Source organism: Lissotriton vulgaris, chromosome 6, assembly GCF_964263255.1.
Source record: "Lissotriton vulgaris chromosome 6, aLisVul1.2, whole genome shotgun sequence".
NCBI classification, from domain to species: Eukaryota; Metazoa; Chordata; class Amphibia; order Caudata; family Salamandridae; genus Lissotriton; species Lissotriton vulgaris.
In genome coordinates, this window is record NC_141694.1 from 773,737,479 (window position 1) to 773,757,912 (window position 20,434).

The following is a 20,434-nucleotide window of genomic DNA, read 5'->3' on the forward strand; positions in this document are numbered from 1 at the left end:
TTTGGATAACTACCTCTGGGTCTCTATGATACAGCACCCCTAAATACCGTATCGGTTCGGATTGCCACTCTAATGGATACTCGGTGTCCAGGGGAGACGTCGTATCAGTCAGTGGGATAATGTAGGATTTGGACCAGTTTATGGCTAGACCTGAGTGACCCACGAATTTGATATATTCCCTCAGAAGTTGATTTAAATGATTTGCAGGGTCGCACACATAGAGCAGCATATCATCTGCGTACAGAGATATATGTAATGGTCTGGACGGGAATTGCAGAGCGGACACTTAAGTAGCCCTTTAAACATGCCTCAGGCCTGCCATTTCATTTTTAAAAACTGCCATTTTGACCTTGCAAAATAAACCTTTTGCCAGACCGAAACCTTCCTTTTGAAAACATATAAGTCCCCCCAGGGTAGTCCTGTTACAATCCAGAGGTAGGGTTCAATGTATTGATAACGTTGGACAGGTACTTTTAAGTTTTACATGTGCCAGTAATGAACAACTCCTAAATCTCTTAAAATCGTTCTTCACTATCTTTCCCATAGACTAATATTTGAGTTAACTTATTAAATTTATTAAACTGCAATTTCCAAATGTGCGCAGGTAACCAGTTTATGTTTAGAGTCTTTCAAATTGTAATGGAAAATCGTCTCTTATAGTGAAGCCTGGTTTTAAATTACAGTTTTGAAAATAACACTTTTAGAAAGTTGGCATTTTCCTGTCTTAGCTATTTTGTGCCTGTAGCCTGTACCTGGTTCACATGACTGTGTGTAGCAGACAGTTGAGCTTTGTGTATTCTTCCTAGGCAGTCACATACAATAGGGAGCTTAGGTGTGTCAGGATGGGCTATCACTGGCTGGATGAAAGGGAGGAGCTGGGCACAAGCTTCTTCTCCACTCCAAAGGCACAGCTGGATATAAAAACTGAACCTCAGACACCACCACCTCAGTACACTTCTGGACCTACCAGGAAGAAGGACTGCCAGCTACCGAGGGACTGCCAATCTGCCAGTCTGCTGCGTTGCTGGACTACTGCATTGCTGTGCTACTGCCATGCTGTTCAGACCTGCCGCCTTCTGGCCTGCTACTTGGACGGAAGAACAAGACCTGCATCTTTCAAACCCAGAGCCCCAGAGGGATTTCAAGGGCTAGTTGGGTGGCCTCCTGACTTGATCCTCAGGGACATATGTCTCCAACAAGTCTCACCCAGCACCTGGATCCTGCCATCTGTGAGTGTACCCTGACAAGTGATGCCACCCAGTCCTGGCTCTAAGGTGGTCTGCCAGCCTCTGTGGATCCAGTGGAACAGAGTCATCTCCTCTGCTGTGTGGCACAACCCCGAGCAGAAATAACAAAATGCTACTACTTCCTGGATCATAATGGCCACAAAGACACAATTCACTTTGCAGGCCATCACCGCAGTGGTCCCGCCGCTGAAAGATACATCCTCACTGTAGTCTATCGCATCCCTTGTAAACTGCAGCCTCGATGATGATTCCAGACTCTGCATAGCAGCTTCGCTGCTTCTCAGGACTGACGCCTTGCCCTGACTGAACAGTGCTCTCTCGACTCCTGACTTGCAAACCTGGTTGACGGAATACTCAACAAAGACACAGGACCTCACACTGCAGCCTCACCACATCTGAGAACTGCATCTTCGATGTGGATCCTCATAACACTCTTGCAAACTCAGGATTTAAGGTTCAACTGGCATAACTGGTTCCCTGTATCTGGCCCATGCTCTATCGCGGTCAGCCTGAAATTGTGATTTTTCCCTGGTCTGGTGTGACCAGATATCCACAGTTGGAGCTATATTAACCCTGGGCGTAGGGCTACGCTCACGGAGCGTGCATAGTTTGCACCACTACGAGCTAAGCGAATTGCACATAGCACTGTGCAAAAACGCTTAGTGTAGCGTAGCTGGCATTTTTTACTTGCTTGCGGTCCTCAACGTCAAGTTGGCGACTGGGAGTGAGCAAAATTAACATCCCGGCGAGACTTTTTCCTTGTTCGCAATCAGCAAGATCAAGTTGCCGATCACGAGCGTGGAAAATATACCTCCCGGCAAGATTCTCAACGCGGGGAGGTCAGGTTTCTCATTGCGAGTGCTCGCGTATGCTCGCAGCCCCTCTCAATGAGAAACTACTAGTCCGCGTTGAGAAAGCTGCCGCTCGAGTACAAATCTACTCGAGCGGCAGAAACGACCGATTGCAATGTGCAAGATGCCGTTTGCAATGATTGCACAATGCGGACACGCATACGGCACTGTGCAATCAGTGCAAACAGCATTTTCCCTACCGCACTATGCAGTTCGCGTAGCTACGCGTAGCTTGCGTAGTGCGGAGTGCACCTCACGTAGCTACACATAGCACTACTACGCGAACGACACCCATGGTTAAGATATATGCCTTTGGGCCTATTTTCACTAAAATCATGGAAATTAAATATCTCTTGCTCTACTAATTGGATTTCTGCTGTGTTGGTCCTGTTTTGTTGATTAACAAACACTTTATTTTGCTAAACTGATGTGGGATCCTTTCTGTGGCATCTTTTCACTGTGTTACTGTTTGAAGTGTTGCCCAAATATTTTGCACTTTGCCTCTGAGTTAAGTCTGACAGCTTTGTGCCAAGCTACCCGAGGTTTGAGCACAGGCTAAATTAGGATTGGCTATGACTTCAACCTGAGAAGAATTATGGTTGCAGCTTGAGAAGGGTTTCACCCACCCATCCCGCAGCTGTATTTCTCAGTGTTTGATTCACTGTCAAAAAAGGCATCTACTGGATCCTCAAAGAGAGATCAATATGTTTTCATGAAAATAGTTGAATGCATTTTGAAATCATTATGTCTCTTCATAAACGAAACATGAATACATAATGGGGTTGTAGTGACATGAGCAAACCACTTGATATATTGGTTTATGTTGTCATTAGAACCCCTCCATGGCAACATATGTATATATAAGGGCATCATGACTGCCTTCCCCACACTACAACAGCTAAAGCAGAATGAGCTGCTATTGGCCCAACTGACTGGTTAACTGGTTACATTGATATTTTCCTTATAAGCTTCAGTCTGTGGCAGGAACAAGTATTTAACTTGGTAACATACTAGTATGGTAGAACAAAGCGGTAGCGGAAGGCTTTACAAGGAGTCAAAAACACTGACAAAAACAAAGAAAAGATGAAAACATGAGGAAAAGGAGAGAATGAGGCAAAGAGAGGGAGCGAAATTATAGAACAAAATAAGGAGAAGAGAGAAGCAAAGTTCATCAAGAAAGGTCAAATGGAAACGAAAGAAAGAAAGGAAAATAAGGAAAGAAAAGCAAAAACGAAAGGAGAGAAGAAAGAAGAGTAAAACAAGAATGGATTAGAAAGAAAAGGGAGAAAGGGATATGGAAAAAGAAACAATGGGAAGAAATAGAAAAGTAAGGCAGGGCAAAAGAAAGAACACAATAAAAAGCAGGAAGAAAGGTGAACATTATGGGGCAAATAAAAAAGAACAAAGAAAGAATAAAAGAGAATTATTGTAAATAAAGGGGCAGTTTGGAAAATGAAAGACATTAATTAAAATAACATCAAAAATGAAAGGAGGAAGAAATACAAAATAGAAGAAGAAAGAAGTGAGAAAAGAAAGTGTGAAAAGAGTAAAAGATAAAAATGTATTAAAATGAAAAATGGTGGTTAGAGAAAATGAGGTGACATCAACACTGATAAAGGTGTCAGTGTTTGTTCTGGGAATCACGGTGTCCCTGGTGTAAGATATCCATCCTCTAAATAAATATTAAACAATGTGAGTATTTGAGTCATCGAGCTCACTCCTTGGCATACTGTGACCTTAACATGGCATTAGTTTAACAAGGGCCTTCAGTGGTCACCCATCGCCTAATATGGGTGTTATGAACGATGCACGTGCTCTCGCAGCGTTACCTACCACTGTGTGTAATCAGGCTTGCCAGACATAAAGTCGTCCCTCATTAGGAGATTGTAGCCATGCTGGCGTTATGGTGGCCATAACATAAGCTGTTAATTCTAGACATATCGCTAGCAACACTAGATTTATTGTGGCCATCTGAAATACAGCGGTCTTTCCTCTAGCGTCTGATGTGCACCTTGTTTTTGGTTCGCATCAATTAAACCGGTGAATTTACAAGCATGGACCAGGTATCCCAGGGATACATTGTTGTAATAGACTCTGCCATGTAGTTCATAAGCAAACTATGAGGACCAAATGTGTGGGTTTACAACAAATAAAAAGTATTTGGGTCACAAGAAATATTTTTAAAAAAATGTCAAGCATTAGTATGCGATTTTCAGGAAATGTCAAACTGCATTTCGATAAAATATTTTAAGCTGGTACTTGAGAAGTTATTGATACTCACTTGAGGGTATGTGTGTGTGTGTGTGTGTATCTTCACTATTATCAGTGTATTTCAGGCCTTTTCAATATCTAAGTTTATTCACTTTCCTGGTGTCATTCTCTCTGCTCTCCCCTCCCCCAGTGTTTCTGCAACACTAGTTCAATCTTAGAAGAGCATTCCCTTAAGTGCAGTGAACCCATTCAAATGAGGGAAATTCTTTGAGTCTGTTCCTGCGCCACAGTGAGAGCACAGGAGCAGAGGCTATCAGGGGACGCATCACAAAAAGGTGGCCCACAGTTAGGGCACCCCCAGAGTTCAGTCATGTGGAGAGGACAATGGGGGTTCGAAGAACTCACCAGACATCCCCCTGTATGAGGGTTGCAGTCACTCACTAAATCTACCTAAAGGGGATCCCAGTCCGCCCCCTCCTTGAAGAGGTGGATATGCATAAGGGAAACACACTGCTTTAGTTATATTGATGAGATTGTGCACATGGACTCATAGGTTCCATGGCAGGTGGTCCCACGTTGAGCTCCTTGTTTCTGTGGGCCTCAGGGGTTCGCTGCCAGTCATCTGTGGGAATTGTGACACCAAATGACACAATGTCTTTTCCTTTCAGTATGCAGTGACATTTTAGCAATCTGTCCCAAAAGGTTGGAATCAGTTTGTTGGAGCACTTTGCATATGTGACATGCACCCTTCCCATGTACTGAATCATTGCCACACTCTCTTCCACAATGTCTATGTATATCCTTCTGACATATATAGATGTTGTATAGATGATGATATCGCCATGCCACTAGTGTTAATGCATACCCCAGCATAAGCCGGGTATGATTTAGAACTTAGGGGACGAGTTTACTCCGTCACAAATGTGATAGACATCCTCTCCACCTTACTACAATTCCATTATATCCTATGGAACTTGTAATACAGCCAACAGGATATCTGTCATGTTTGTGACATCCACCAAACTCTAAATCACGCCCTTAGTTTTATACAACATCATTGAACCGCATGTTTTTCATCATCATGATGTGGCCCCTGTCTGTGACCATGCTTAGCGTGTCCTTATGCACACTGCCACATATGTGCATGCTTCCTCTTATGGAAGAAATGGCAATTACGCTTCATGCACCTCTTGATACACCTCACTTTGAAACTCTTATCTTGGGCAGGATATATTCCCTATTGACTAATTGTATGGGTTTTCTTTTTTCCTTTTTTTATCCAATAGAAAGAAACATTTTGCATTGTTTCGATATGAACTTGCTCCTGATTGATCGGGCTAGGTAAGACTCAGAGGCATATTATCAAGGACAGGCGATACATTATCGCCGCTTTTATCGGCAGGAAACTGCCGATAAACCGGCGATAATGGCCTTGATAATATGCTCTATGAATTCACATCTAACATGGGCTTCGATTGGAATTCATAGAGCATATTATCAAGGCCATTATCGCCGGTTTATCGGCAGTTTCCTGCCGATAAAAGCGGCGATAATGTATCGCCTGTCCTTGATAATATGCCCCAAAGTTCTCTGCCCTGTGTCTTCTATTTGCTCAGTCAGACTTACAACTAAGTTGAGACTTACCTTCTGTATATACTTTGTAGGTGACTGCCAAATGTTTGTTCTGATGAAAAACCCAGGGGGATTTGTCTAAGTAGGAGTTGAAACGTCTACATTTCACAGGCTTACCCATATCATTTACTTTTGGGTGCCAGAACTAAAATGCTCAAATCATTGCGTTTATAATCTTTTTAGTCTTAAACTCCATGGGTATTGGCCATTTGTACATATTGTAAATACTTATCTGTCCTTGTACTTTTTCCATTATTTGATAAGGCTTACTGATTTGCATTTCTCCTTGTGCTGTCACTTGGAGTGCCTTTTGTTTGATTACAGCAGGATGATCGGTCTCTTGAATCAAATGCTTCAAATACAAAACTGAAGCATCTGCATCTTTGGTTGTACATGTTTTTTCAGCATTCTTCAAAACTGTTTAATCTATTCTTTCATACATTTGAAACCCATGACTGAGCCTCTTTTTGTCAATTCTCTCTAAAAATTATTTCCTTGTAGAACACTTGTTGAATTGTAACCTGCAACCATAGGCACACCATAATTGAGCATAAACTCTTCACACCTCCTTACAAAACTGCAGAATATACGGATTATCACATAGATTTGTTGCAATTTTTAGAAGATAAAATATTTGGTCCAAAGGTGAATGCAATGAACATTTGTTTTGCAGGCACTGTGTTCAGTCAGCAGGTCATGAGCTTGATTTATAATGAAGGTTATCGTAACGGAGCTGAAAATACTGACACTCTTCATCAAGTGCCATGGATTGAATATGACTTCAATATGTTCGACCCCAAAACACGCTCCTCTCCACGTTTATTTTGCACTCATCTTCCATACTACTTGGTGCCAAGGGGTCTAACATGCAAAAGAGGAAAGGTATGCAATTTGATTGGTTTTACTTTTCACTGGTTTCTAATGTGCTTGATGTCACAAAGGCAGCGAGGATTATGGGGGTGTTTGAGACTTGTAGAGGGCAGTAAATTAGATACCCTCTCAGTGGTGGCTGGTGAAATTTGAAAGAAGTGGTATATCTTGTCAAACACTATTAATACTAGCTTCTTCCTTCCTAGACACAGTAATATTGGCTACGCTTATCAGCAACGTTCACTTTCTATCTGATTGTGCACATGAAATATGTTCAATTAGACAAAGTGGTCTTGCAAATACACCAAAGTTTTGTTTCGAACATGTTAACCGAGTTTAACTTGAACGAAGAGTTGCTTCCCCACATTTGTTTCCAGGCATGCATGCCTCCTTGCCATAGAATGCACCATAAGCACAGTATTAAGTGGTATTTATACATTTTCTTGGCTAGAATAAGGGTAGTGTGTTTCACAGAAAACTTGATTTTTGGGGAATAGCAGTATTGAATGAAGTGTAGATCAGGATCCATCGCTTGATACTTTACTCCTATGTCTCCCACTGCAAAACTCTTCACAGGACACACTATACATCTAGGGCCAGATGTAGGTAATTCCTATTTACCTACTCTTAAATACCGAATCATCCCGATTGGGTATTTAAGAGTAGGTAAATAGGAAGGGGGCAGATGTAGGTAATTCTTATTTTAGAATTACCGAATCGGTATGATTCGGTATTTACCAATTCGGTAAATACCGAATCAGTATTTCCTATTGATTCCTCTGGGCCTTGAAGCCCATAGGAATCAATGGGAAATACCGATTCGTTATTTACCGGATCGGTAGATACCGAATCCTGCAAGGGTGAACGGGGTGTCACTTTGACACCCTGTAGCACCCCAATTCCAGGTTTGTGTGCCATGTGGCACACATACATGCCCTAAGGGCATGTCTGTGTGTTACATGGCACAGGTGTACATGCACAGATGTGCATGTACACCTGAATTCGGTATTTTACTACCCAATTGTATTGGGTGATAACATACCGAATTTATGAAGGCCTGTAGCACTGTAAACAGTGCTACCTACATCTGGGATTGACCGAATCGGTAAAATTACCGATTCAGTATTTTACAGAATCAGTAAATTTACCAATTCGGTAAATTTACCGATTCTGTAAAATAATGGCCCCTACATCTCAATAACCAATTACCGGTCGGTAACGGCCGAAATCGGCCGTTACCGACCGGTAATTGGCGACCTACATCTGGCCCCTAGTGTCTGAGAACAATCCACCAGAACTACCTTCAATTTAGGAAATTTCTCCAGGCCTGTAATTTTCAAAAACATATGTAAGAGGGCCAAGGGGGTTACTCTGAAAACATTATACTCGCAAGGCTTTCTACAAAAGTAATGCTCGCTTTGGCCAGTAGGTTTTATAGATTTCATTTAGGGCTAAACCGCTCGGTGTTCCTTCTTATCTAACTATATTCTCTATAATGTGGACCTAATACACAAGTTGTGAATAGGAAAGAGCCAGGAGAGAAAAACAGACTAAAGTTTAATTTAACTCGGCTTATCTGCTCTTACTATGCAGGCTCTCTCCTTTATGAGTACCCTTCCACCGTCCTCTGAGATTCCACTCAGAAACATTCACAGATTATCTACTTTTTGAGGAATGAAGCTGGAAAGCAGGGGGAGAGTAAAGCTTGAGTCTTGGAGAATGTCACTGATCCAACCTAACTCAGGTTGAGTGTGCCACCGGTTCTAGAAGCAGATTCTAGTCCCCCCTCATCCACAGGCTTGCAATGGAAGAAATGACAGAGTAATAGTTTCTTCAAGGTTGCTTTATTGTGAGTAAGCAGTATTTTTTTCAACTTAATCAAATAGAAAATGTATTATGCTTTTTTCATTTGAAACATGCAATCCTCTTTTTGTAGAGATCAATATATTAGTATGGGGACAGGCCTCTATGTACCATAATGTACATGTGCAAAGTCAAGTACCCTGGCGGGCAATCAACCATGATGGTAGTCCCTTTAGATTTGAAACAAAATTCTCAGTGTGCAGGATCATCATTATTTTTTTAACTCATTTTCATATGATTCGTAGGTAAAGCACTTCATGCCAATTCTTAATTGTATATTCCCAAGATGTGAATCACAAAATTATTGAACTTCATTTTTCAATTTAAAATCAAATGAATCATTTTTAACAAGCATTTGAAAAAGCAGTAGGTCTAGCTTTGGCTGCCAACCCGTTTGGTTTTGCTAATGCTTTTTTGGTATTGTATTGATTTGTGTTAACTTTTATTACAAACAATATGTTGGCGTGCCTGTAGGAAATTGAGTTATTAGTTGAGGGGGTGAGGGCCCCACTCAAGTAATAAAGTTAACACAATGTCAGGGTAAACCACAAAAGTCACTAAATAAACCTGCGCAGTCTTGACTTCCTGGTAGCTTGTCACAAAAGCAGTCGGCTCTAACTTAGAGCATGCATCAAACACAATTTAATGGATGCGCTCACAATTGCTCAGGGCTGCATTCCAATTCATATTTTTTTCCCACCATGCTATCTCAGTTTGTACCGAGCCATATGCAAATCAGTCTTTATCCTGCTCTAGTGGAAGCAGTACAACCTAAACTGTCAGACCTGGTTCTTCCTGAACTAGAACACAATCAACCCAGACCAGTTTCACCCTATTTAGGGTTTATCAACCTGGTATAGCCTGGTTCCTGTTTTACAGTGAGCATTGGACCAACATCTGGGCATACCTATCACACCAGTCTTACATTCTGGTTCAGGGAAAACCTGGACTGGCAGTTTGGACTGGACTGTTCACACTGGAGCAGGGTCAAGACTGATTTGCATATGGCTGGGTTCAAACTGAGGTAGTATGGTGTGGTGCAAAATAACAATGGACCATGGTGCAGCACGAGTAAATACCTGTAGCAGAGATTAATTCAAGAATTCCATCCAGTAATAAAGTGAAAACAGTACACAAGAAAAGAATCCCAAACCAACATAGAGTAAAATGTACTGAATAACAAAACACCAAAATGACAAATATCCAATCAGTAGAACTTGAACTATGCATTTTTAAAGTTTTAGATATAAATATAGCCAAGCAGCACAAATCGCTACTTACCTTTATCTAATCATGCTAGACTGGGGTAAAGTCACAAGTCCAAGCCAAAAGCATTGGAGCACAGGTTGGAACTAGGGACCCGGTTACTCCAGCTGAAGAGTTCACCTTCTCAAGTCCATGTCCAAGCGAAGTGCTGCATTTGGAGATTCTTACAGGACCAGATTCTAACTCACATGGAAGTTTCAACTGCATTGTGATCCTTTAATTATTGTAAAACTATTTAAATTGTCATGCTTATTAGACAAACTAGTGTCTAGAAGGATTACTTAATTATGTAATTGTATGCACTTTACTCGAAAGACGTTGACCATACCATTTTTCATTGGACACATGTTAAACTGTAATGCAAATACATGTAAAATCTCTTTCGTGTTTTATGTTTTGTCATGGTTTAACCAATAAAACATCTGTGTTCAAGGCCTTCTTCTCTACTCCCAAGATGTGGGATTATCCTACCCCACACGATGTGAGACTTAGGCAACTACTGTTGCTTATTTGTGCTTCCAAAAGCCAAATGATTTCCCTAAATCTTTTCTTAAGTCCTTTCTCCATACAAAAGATGTACATTTGGGGCTATGATTCTTTATCATAAATTGAAATTGTGTTCTATAATGCATTTTTGACTTCTTGATAAGTCCTTCCAATGTAAGTATATCCACACGTAGAAGCACTGGTTTACACCATGTATTGGGTATTAAAGTTAGTGAACTTTTTATGTTTGAGTTTAACTCTAGTATATTTGAACTTGCACTGGGAGAATGTTTGATCACAGTCGGTGACCACATTTTTGATACCCAAGGATTGGAGTTAAATTAAACACTGATAATATGATTTTAATTTTATGGTGTTTACATGTGACTACACTAGCTGATTCTTGTTTTAAGGTGTACTTTCTTTTCTAGACAAATATCGGTTCTTCAAAACTAGCAGAAGGGTATTTAGAATATGCCAGTTTTTCATATTTTTTCCATCTGTGCTGTGTAGCTTCCAAATGTGAGTAAACTAGTGCTAACATTTTTTTTGTTCTTCGGTAAGTAAGGTTTATCTTGGTGTAAATGAAGACTTTTCAAAGCTCCCTGGTACCTTCTTTATTGCAATTGCTTTAGGAGTGGACAAGTGTTAATGAAGTAACCATCCTTCTACAAGAATTGTCCACTTGGCAAATGTATTTTAGACATCTGAAGTGGAAGCTTGAGTAATGTTAGAGGGTGTAATTGAGGGTAGGTATGGTATAAAAGAATGTGCACCTCCTTCAAATTTAGTTCCAGAAAATTATTCTCCACATTGTTAGGATTTAAGAACAGTTCAATGTCTCTTGAGCTGGTGTTCAACCATCCATAGATCATTGTCAATCATTCTTCACTGCCACTCCATACAAGTAAATTAGCATCCGTGTATGGGTTCCACACTGTGATGAGATTCTAAACTGATTACTATTATACACCAGTTGTTAATCAGATTTGCCGCTAAAAGGTTCCACATCTCTGGGATGAAGAACCAGCCCACGGCTATGACTTAGATATGATTTGGATGTGATATTGCCCTTTAGATGATCTTCATTTCTATCACATCTCCTAAACGAAAAACAGTGGTGTAAATATATCTGAGATCAGACCTCCCCTGTCCTTCATTACTTGTATTTCTTCTCACAAATGGGAGTCCCATGAGAGTTATCTTCCTGGTATCTAGGGCACCGCACTAACTTATTCCCTGACCTCAATTCCTTCTTCTACTACTGAATATTTTAATAAAAACGTAGAAAGGAGACTTGTGAAGCATGGCATACAAGAACAACATAAGATTGTTCAGTGAATTAAACTGTCCTGCTGTGAAATGCAGGTCAGAAGTTGGATTCCTGCCAAGGGCCCTCTATTTTTCTAAGATTAGTAAAGTGGGTATGATTATATTGGGTACAGTGGAGTGGTGTGGCTCACTAGTTAGAGGCGGCAGACCCGAGAGCAGAGGACGGCCTGGGACCAGGGTTCAATTCCCGATGCGGCAGGGTCGTGGACCAGGGTCAGCGGACTCGATAATTCTCACCTTGGTGCCTACTCTAACCAGGGATCACACTCGGCAACTCTGGCCATTAGCTTGCCTCATCTCCACAACAGCCCCCCACATACGCTGGGGATGCCTGGTTTCACCTTGGAGATACCCAGTAGGGACTATCTCACAGGGAAAGCCAGGACGGGTTCCCCAGCGGTCTACTGCGCAGAGGTACTCCTTCGGGAGTCGATTCTAGCGCATTACAAACCCACAATTAATTAATTAATTAATAGTCACACCTGCGATTACAATGCCTAGAATTGGCCCAAGTGTGCTATAAAGCATCCCATCAGTAAAAAATGATGAATTATATTATGATTATTTGTTATTAATTTGAAGTCTTGAAGAAATGATTCCACTTATAAAGGGGTGATTACTATGCATCCCAAGGAATATCTATCCTTATGCATGAGCCTATGTGCCTACAGGGACATCTTGCATCAAACAATGCTAATAAGTTGATTGTGACCTTTAGGCTGTCTCAAAAGCCAGTAGGGCACGTTATCCTACTTGTCACCCACATTAAAGTCTAGTCTAAGTGCTGCTAAATGAATCTAGCATTGTGGACCTAGATCCAACTTGTCTAAGGTCTAGTCTAAGATTCAGAACCCCTAGAGTCTCCCCTAGTTGCACTTCGGGTGGGGTTCCTGTAGATATAAAGGAAGTACTTATAAAATATGTTTTTGTAAGTCCTGGTGCTGGAAAAATGGCCCAAGTCATTTTTCCATTGCAAATCCCTTGTTACATAGGTTAACATGGTAGGAAGTTAATGATGAACCCCTTCGATGCTCATGACGGAATGATTCCATCATGAGCATCGGTGCCCCTGTGCTCATGATGGAACCATTCTGTCATGAGGACAGGGGCACAAAATCCCTCTTCTGCAGACAGCAGAGGGATTTCCTTTTCTCTCCCAAAGCCTCGGGAGCTGGGGAAGAGCTTCCCCAGCTCCTGAGGCCCCCTCTCTGGTTTCTGTGAAATGACAATCAGCGTTCACATCACGCTGTCGTCATTTCACAGAAACCGAAAGTATAATGAGCCTTTAGGCTCATTTCAGTTTCACTTTCTACGTGCTCAGGGGGCTATCTCAGCCCCCTGAGCACGTAGAAAGACGGGAGAGGTATCATTGGACAGGGGAGAGGCTTCCCTTTCCAATGGTATCCTACTTCAGTGGATCCCTGCTTGAAGATCGCCCCAGGAGGGTAATCCCCAAGCAGGGATCCACCCCTAGACACCATGGAGGAGGGAGCGGCCCCTTGGGCAGGGGCCTTTGCTCCCCCCACAAAATTGGGCATATACAGTCTTTTTGCCCCCCCCCCAGGGAACTGTTGGGGCAGTAGCCCCCAATCTGCCCTCCGGGGGTGGGGCAGAAAGCCTACTTGACACCAGGAATTTTTTTGTTGCATACATCTTTAGGGTGGGGGCTGCCCAATATGGGCATGCCAATGCCCCCACCCCGCCACATTACAGCCTTTCTGCCCACTGGGGGGCAGATGGGGTAGAAGCCCCCAATCTGCTCCCCCAGGGGGGCAGAAAGTCTACTAGAAATAAGGGATTTATTTTATTATGTAAATTAGGGGTGAGGGCTGCCCATAATGGACACGCCAAAACCCCCAACCCCCACTGCACAGAAACAGTCTTTCTGCCCCCCCCCACTTGGTGCAGATGGGGGTGGTAGCCCCAAATCTGCCCCTCTCGGTCAGGCAGAAAGCCCACTAGACACCATTTTTAAAAAATGATTACTATAGGGGTGGGGGGCTGCCAAAGATGGGCATGTCAATGCCCCCACCCCTCCCCTCCACACAAGTCCAGTCTTTCAGCCCCCTGGGGGCATATGGGGCAGTAGCCCCCAATCTTCCCCCTGTGGGGGCAGAAAGCACCCTAGATACCAGGATTATTATATTTTTATAGGGCCGGTGTGGGGGCTGCCCAGAATGGGCATGCAAATGCCCCCACCACTAACCCCCAAAGAAAACTAAAGACTTGCTGCCTCTCCAGGATGAAGATGGGGCAATAGCCCCTGATCCTCCCCCGGGGGGGCAGAAAGCCCACTAAGTGCCAGGGATTTTTTTTTATATAGGTAGGTGGGGTTTTCCCAGAATGGGCATGTCAAGGCCCCCAACCCCAAAAAAATGATAGTCTTTCTGCCTCCCGGGAGGCAGATGGGGCTATAGCCCCTCATCTGCTCCCGGGGTTGGACAGAAAGTCCACTAGCCACCAGGGATTTTTTTCCAGAGTTCGGGGTGGAGGTTGCCCAGAATGGGCATGCCAATACATGCACCTCCAAAAAAAGATGCCACAGCCTTTCTGCCCCCCTCCAGGAGGCAGATGGGGGCAGTAGACCCTGATCTGCCCGCAGAAAGTCCACTAGGCACCAATGATTATGCTGGCTTTTCTGTTAGTAGGGGTGGGGGCTTCCCAGAATGAGCATCCCAATGCTCCCACTCCCCCAAAAGAATAGCCACAGTCTTTTTGACCCCCTTGGAGGCATATCGGGGCAAGAGCCCTCGATTTTTCCCCTCCACAGTGCGGCAGAATGCCCAATAGGCACTGAATTTTCTTCAGGATGGCTAACCTGTGGATTTTGGGCCCTAACGCAGCCGATTTATAGGGAAACCTAGCAAACCTGTACATTTTTTAAAACTAGACACCAAGGGTAATCCAGGGTGGGGTTGACTTGTGTGCCTCGCACCAGGTTCTGTTACCCAGAATCCCTTGCAACCTCAAACTTTGTCAAAAAACTCACATTTTCCTCACATTTTTGTGGTGGAAAGTTCTGGAATCTACGTGAATCCACACAATTCTACCCAACCCACATTCCCCAAAGTCTTCAGAGAAAAATGGTACCTCACTTGTGTGGGTGGGTCAAGTACCCGTGACAGGCAATGGCCCAAAACCTAGTGAGGCAGCTTTAAAGTTGCCTACCACAAAACAACCTCGTTTTGCAAGCGGGTCACCTGAGTTTTTGGCCCTGTGCTCGGCGGCCAGCTAGGGAAACCTACCAAACCGACACATTTCTGAAAACTAGACATGAAGGGGATTTTAGGGAGGTATGGCTTGCGTGGACCCCCCAACGTTTTCTTACCCAGAAACCACTGCAAACCTCAAATTTAGCTGAAAAAATCACATTTTCCACTGATTTTTGTGTGGGACAGTTGTGGCATCATGGGCTGTCACAAAGTACCTACCACCCAGTGTTCTACCAAGTCCCCCGATAAAAATGGTGCCTCACTCGTGTGGGCGGCCCAAGTACCTGCGACATGCAAGGGCCCAAAACACACACATTTCTGAAAACTAGACAACCGGGGATTCCAGGGTGGTATGGCTTGTGTGGATCCCCCAACAATTTCTTACCCAGAATCCACTGCAAACCTCAAATTTAGCAGAAAAAAATCACTTTTTCCACACATTTATTTTGTGTGGGAAAGTTGTGGCATCACCGGGCTGACACAAAGTTTCTACCACCCAGTGTTTCCCCAGGTCTCCCGATGAAAATGGTGCCTCACTCGTGTGGGAGGCACAAGTACCCATGACAGGCAAGGGCCCAAAACGTATTGAGGCAACATCAAAATTGCCTATCACAAAACGACCTTGTTTAGCAGGGGGGGTCACCTGGGTTTTTGGCCATGTACTCGGTGGACAGCTAGGGAAACCTACAAAACACATACATTTATGAAAACTAGACACCCCGGGGAATTCCAGGGGGGTATGACTTGCCTGGGTGCCCCAACGTTTTATTACCAAGAATCCCCTGCAAACCTAGCTAAAAAAATCACTTTTTCCACACATTTTTGTGTGGGAAAGTTCTGGCAACACCGGTCTGACACAAATTTCATACCACCCAATGTTTCCCAAGGTCTCCCGATAAAAATTGTGCCTCACTCATGTAGGAGGCATAAGTACCCGCAACAGGAAAGGGCTTAAAACATATTGAGGCAACATCGAAAAATGGATCACTGAAACAATATCGATGGACCAAATATCGACTACTAAAATTATCGACGTAATTATATCGACTACAAAAATATCCACTCTCTATACTTAAACATAAAACTACTAAAATATAGAATCTAATATATCGATACTAAAAAATCTCAAAAACAACATTATCGACCCTAAAAAATATTGCAATTAAAATATATCGACTTTCAATCCACATAAAGAAATAATCAAAAATATTGACTGCAATATACATAATAAATATTGGAATATATCTATAAAAATACACTTTAATCATAACATAAATCAGCATACTTATATAACATATAAAATACTACAATTAAACAATAAATAAACAGCAACATTTAACACATATAAAACATTTTTATAATACAATAAGTTCACATGATATAATCATATAAAACCTTATACAGGTCATATTACAAAACTATATTAAATAATAAAAAAGTAACTATAGATGCACAACAATATAAAATCATTACCTCCCATCTACAAAACTATTCACCGAACTACCAAAACAATTCAAAATGTCTCAAACAACCAATAAAACACACCAAACAATTACATAGACCAATGAGATCAACCAACACATAATTCCAACACTTTATAAAGAAAGAAAACACACAATTTGATACCACTTGGTGCCACAAAACGTAAAGGGGAAACCCTGCCAAATTTTCACCAGAACAGAAAACTGCTACCATCAAACAAAGGATAAAGAATACCTAAGTAAGTACCTGACATTAACTACTGGGCTTAACACTATACACTACAAATAATACATTAAACAATAAACTAATCAATTTCTTTCATTTTTACCATTTATTGCAGATACACCACAATGAAGAAAAAAAGGCCAACATTTGCAAACCTATCAACTCTAAAAACAAAGTATAGAAACTGAAATAACAGAAAGAAGTGATAAAACGAAACTTAGAAAGTAAAAGTCCAAGTGAAAAGGAATCCAATACTTGAGAACAAAACATATACAATAAATTATTTATCTTTTACCAACAGAGCAATCTACAGAAGAAAACCATCAAAACACAGAGCACAACCCTCCAAACAACTGAAAAAACTGGTAAATATACTATGCAAATGGGATCAATGTAATGATAAACGTAAAACAAACCTAAATTTCTCTATGTAACATTTATTTACTGTATTTACTGTAGAAAGAAACCAGAACAATGACAGAAGAAGCTAAATTTGTAACTTCACAGAAAGGGAAAATGCTTCTTTGTTATATGGGCTACACATATACCCAAGAAAAACAACATCAATTGAAAGTGTTTTGGAAATGCAGTAAATATTACAGTAATAAATGTTATGGACGTGCTGTAACTAATAAAACAACTGTAACTAACACAACAGAACATAACCACCCTCCCAACGTTACAGATATAGAAATTAGACAAATGCTTGACTCACTAAAAGAAGCAAGCACTAACACAAACCGCCCATCTACAACTATTCTTAAAGACCATCTAAGAACTCTCCCCCAACATGCATCAAGTCAAGTCCCTTCTATAGGTTCTCTAAAAAGGACAACAGCTAGGCAAAAAAGAATAACTACAGCTACACCACCTGCCCCAAAAACATTTGAGGAAGTCCATATACCCCCTGAACTAACAATAACCCATAATAATGAACCTTTCATCATATATGACAATGCATGTAAAGAAAAAAGAATGTATGCTACAGCTAACAATATGGTGAAATTACACCAATGCGATACATGGATGATGGATGGCACATTCTCAGGGTGCCCAAAACCATTCTACCAATTATACACCATCCATGGACACTATCAAAAGTGCAATATCCCCTTCATATATGCCCTACTACCCAACAAACAGCAAGCAACCTATACTGAGGTACTAAATAAAATAAAAGACCTAACAAATATTTACTTCCCCAACTACCACTACCACTTTAACAAATATATATAGAAACATATATAATAATCTGCCCTAAGCACCCAATACTGCACTGACAGTACTTTTGCCTACCAGGTAAAAAAATTGATTGCCTGGCCTAAGTTCCAGTTACAGACGTAGCGGAACATTACAACTTATTAATAGACAGCCCCTATTATAAAAAAAATGAAACTAAACTAAGCCCTCTCCTAGATTATTTCGAGGATACATGGGTAGGGAGACTACACAAATCTGGACACAGAAGGCAACCCAAATTCCAAATCCCCTGGTGGAACGTCTATCTAAGTACACTAAATAAACAAGCTAAAAGCAACAACGCTGTCGAAGGATGGCACAATGCTTTCCAAGCAGGTACAGGAAGAGGTTCCCTAACCCTACATAAACTCCTTCAAGCATTATAAAAAGAGCAAAGCTATCAAAAACTCAGAATGGAGCAATCTATAACACAAATAGGCCCAAAACTATCTAAAGAAACTAAAACAATGTACAACACCTTACAAAGCCAAGTAACCCTATACCCAACTACCAGAGACCTACCATACCTATCTACCATAGCTAAAACAATTCTTTAAACATAATTCACATACCTACAAAATTCAAATAGTAAACATAAAATATAGATATTAACACATGTTAGAAACTGTAACAAAATTATTGAAATATATTTAATATATTTATTTAAATATATCTAAATAATTTCCTTACAATTACTAACATATACCATAAAATTACATAAAATATAACATAACAAATCCACCCAATAAAAAAAATTAAAAATACTTACTCACTTTGTTGCTGAAGAAAAACCTTTGTAACCCAATAAGAAATTCCTTCGAAATAATCCACCAAAACAATCCAAATGGGGTCATCCAAAAATAACATGAAATCCAAAAATATATGCTCCAACACAATCCACTAGAAGACCCTTAAAAAACCCGCAAATAGTTCACAAAAATATGAAAAAGGCTCCATGGAAATGAAATAGAAATAAAATTAAAAAAAACAGATCCATAATGATTCTTCTACATAATGGATCCAGCGATAAGCCATTAAATGCCCGAAAATAGTGTAAAACATAAAAAACGCTCCAGGAAAAACCAAAAATAGTAGAAAGTGTGTCTCTAATATATTAAAAAATAATAGAGACCCTTCTTACAAAAAAAACCCCACAATCTTCTCCCAAAAACAAAACCACGTAAAGTACCTGTAAAATAGAAAAAATACATACCCACCCGCACACAATACAACCCAACATTCGTTATAAAACATTATTAAACACAATACAAAACATTACGTTACATTTCTAACCCTATTCCTACCTCATCAACATACTAACCCAAAATTAGTAAACCGGAACCACAACGAAAACCGTAACTACCTCCTAAAACACAAACAACCTACAACTACAAAACAATAGAAAAATTACACACACTCCACAAACACTCAAACTAAACATATAACTTATATAAAGTACTTAAAATTAAACTTACCCTTCCACACGCGAAGCAGGCTCCAACCGCGAGCTCTTCCAAGTCGTAATGACCCAAAATAACATCGCGGTTACAAAATAGGCCCAAACAAACAAATAGTCCCATTTCTATTAACATTAAATAACATTTAAAAATTATTTTACACATGTTACAATATACATTATGTAACTTTTGTATTTTTTTCCAATAAATAAAAATGTAACACTGTTATAAATATTATTCAAATGTACTATATGTTATTTTCAATGACTTTATATTAAAAACAAAAAAAAATGTTCTTATTACAAATTACTTACATGACTGTATGAATATACAATGCTGTTATTAATATTACTGTTATTTACTGTTTGTATAAAGCAATGTTTTACCTAAAAAATATTATTATTAATAGTTTATATATTAACAATAAACATTTATTTAAAAAATATACAAATTGAAATAATATAATAATGTTAACAAAACCTACATTTTTGTTTTTAATATGTGTCCTACAAAAAATGTTTAAAAATACTGCCACAATGTTACAAAATTCTAAAAAAAGTTGTTATATATAACATGTCAAATAATTTTTTTTACATTAAAATCTGTGAAATGAACAAAAAAATGTACACTGAATAGATATTACTTTACTTCAAAATAATTGTAATAAATTATGTTTGCAAGAACAAATGTACAACTGTGATAAAAATGTAAATATGTTTTATTGATTTAATGAAAATAAAAATGTACAGATAACATTAAAAAATGTCAATAACATTATTTTCTGATTTCTTATTTTACAACCTACTTTTTGAAATTAATAAACAAATTTAAACATGCAGAGACTCTAATTAATGTTTTTTTAATTACTAACAATTACAAAAAAAAATTAATATTGTAATAATAATTTTACCATACAACATGAGTTCAACATAGTTAATATCATTATATGTACTTTCACAAAATACAAAACATTCATATATTAAAATTTACTATTCCCACTCCCCCAAGTACAAACTCAAAGAAAGTGCTGGACACAAAACCCATATAATTTACTATTCCCA

The 20,434-nt window shown here is 40.1% G+C and overlaps 1 protein-coding gene across 2 annotated transcripts in view; it reads left to right on the forward strand.

Moving 5' to 3' along the window:
• Positions 1-20,434, forward strand: part of LOC147707967 (amine sulfotransferase-like) — a 281,866-nt gene that overhangs the window by 76,712 nt on the left and 184,720 nt on the right. For both annotated transcript variants that reach the window (XM_086926772.1, XM_086926773.1), the window contains exon 4: positions 6,615-6,823. In XM_086926772.1, coding sequence (XP_086782898.1) covers positions 6,615-6,823 — 209 coding nt within the window. The remainder of the gene's footprint in view (positions 1-6,614; positions 6,824-20,434) is intronic.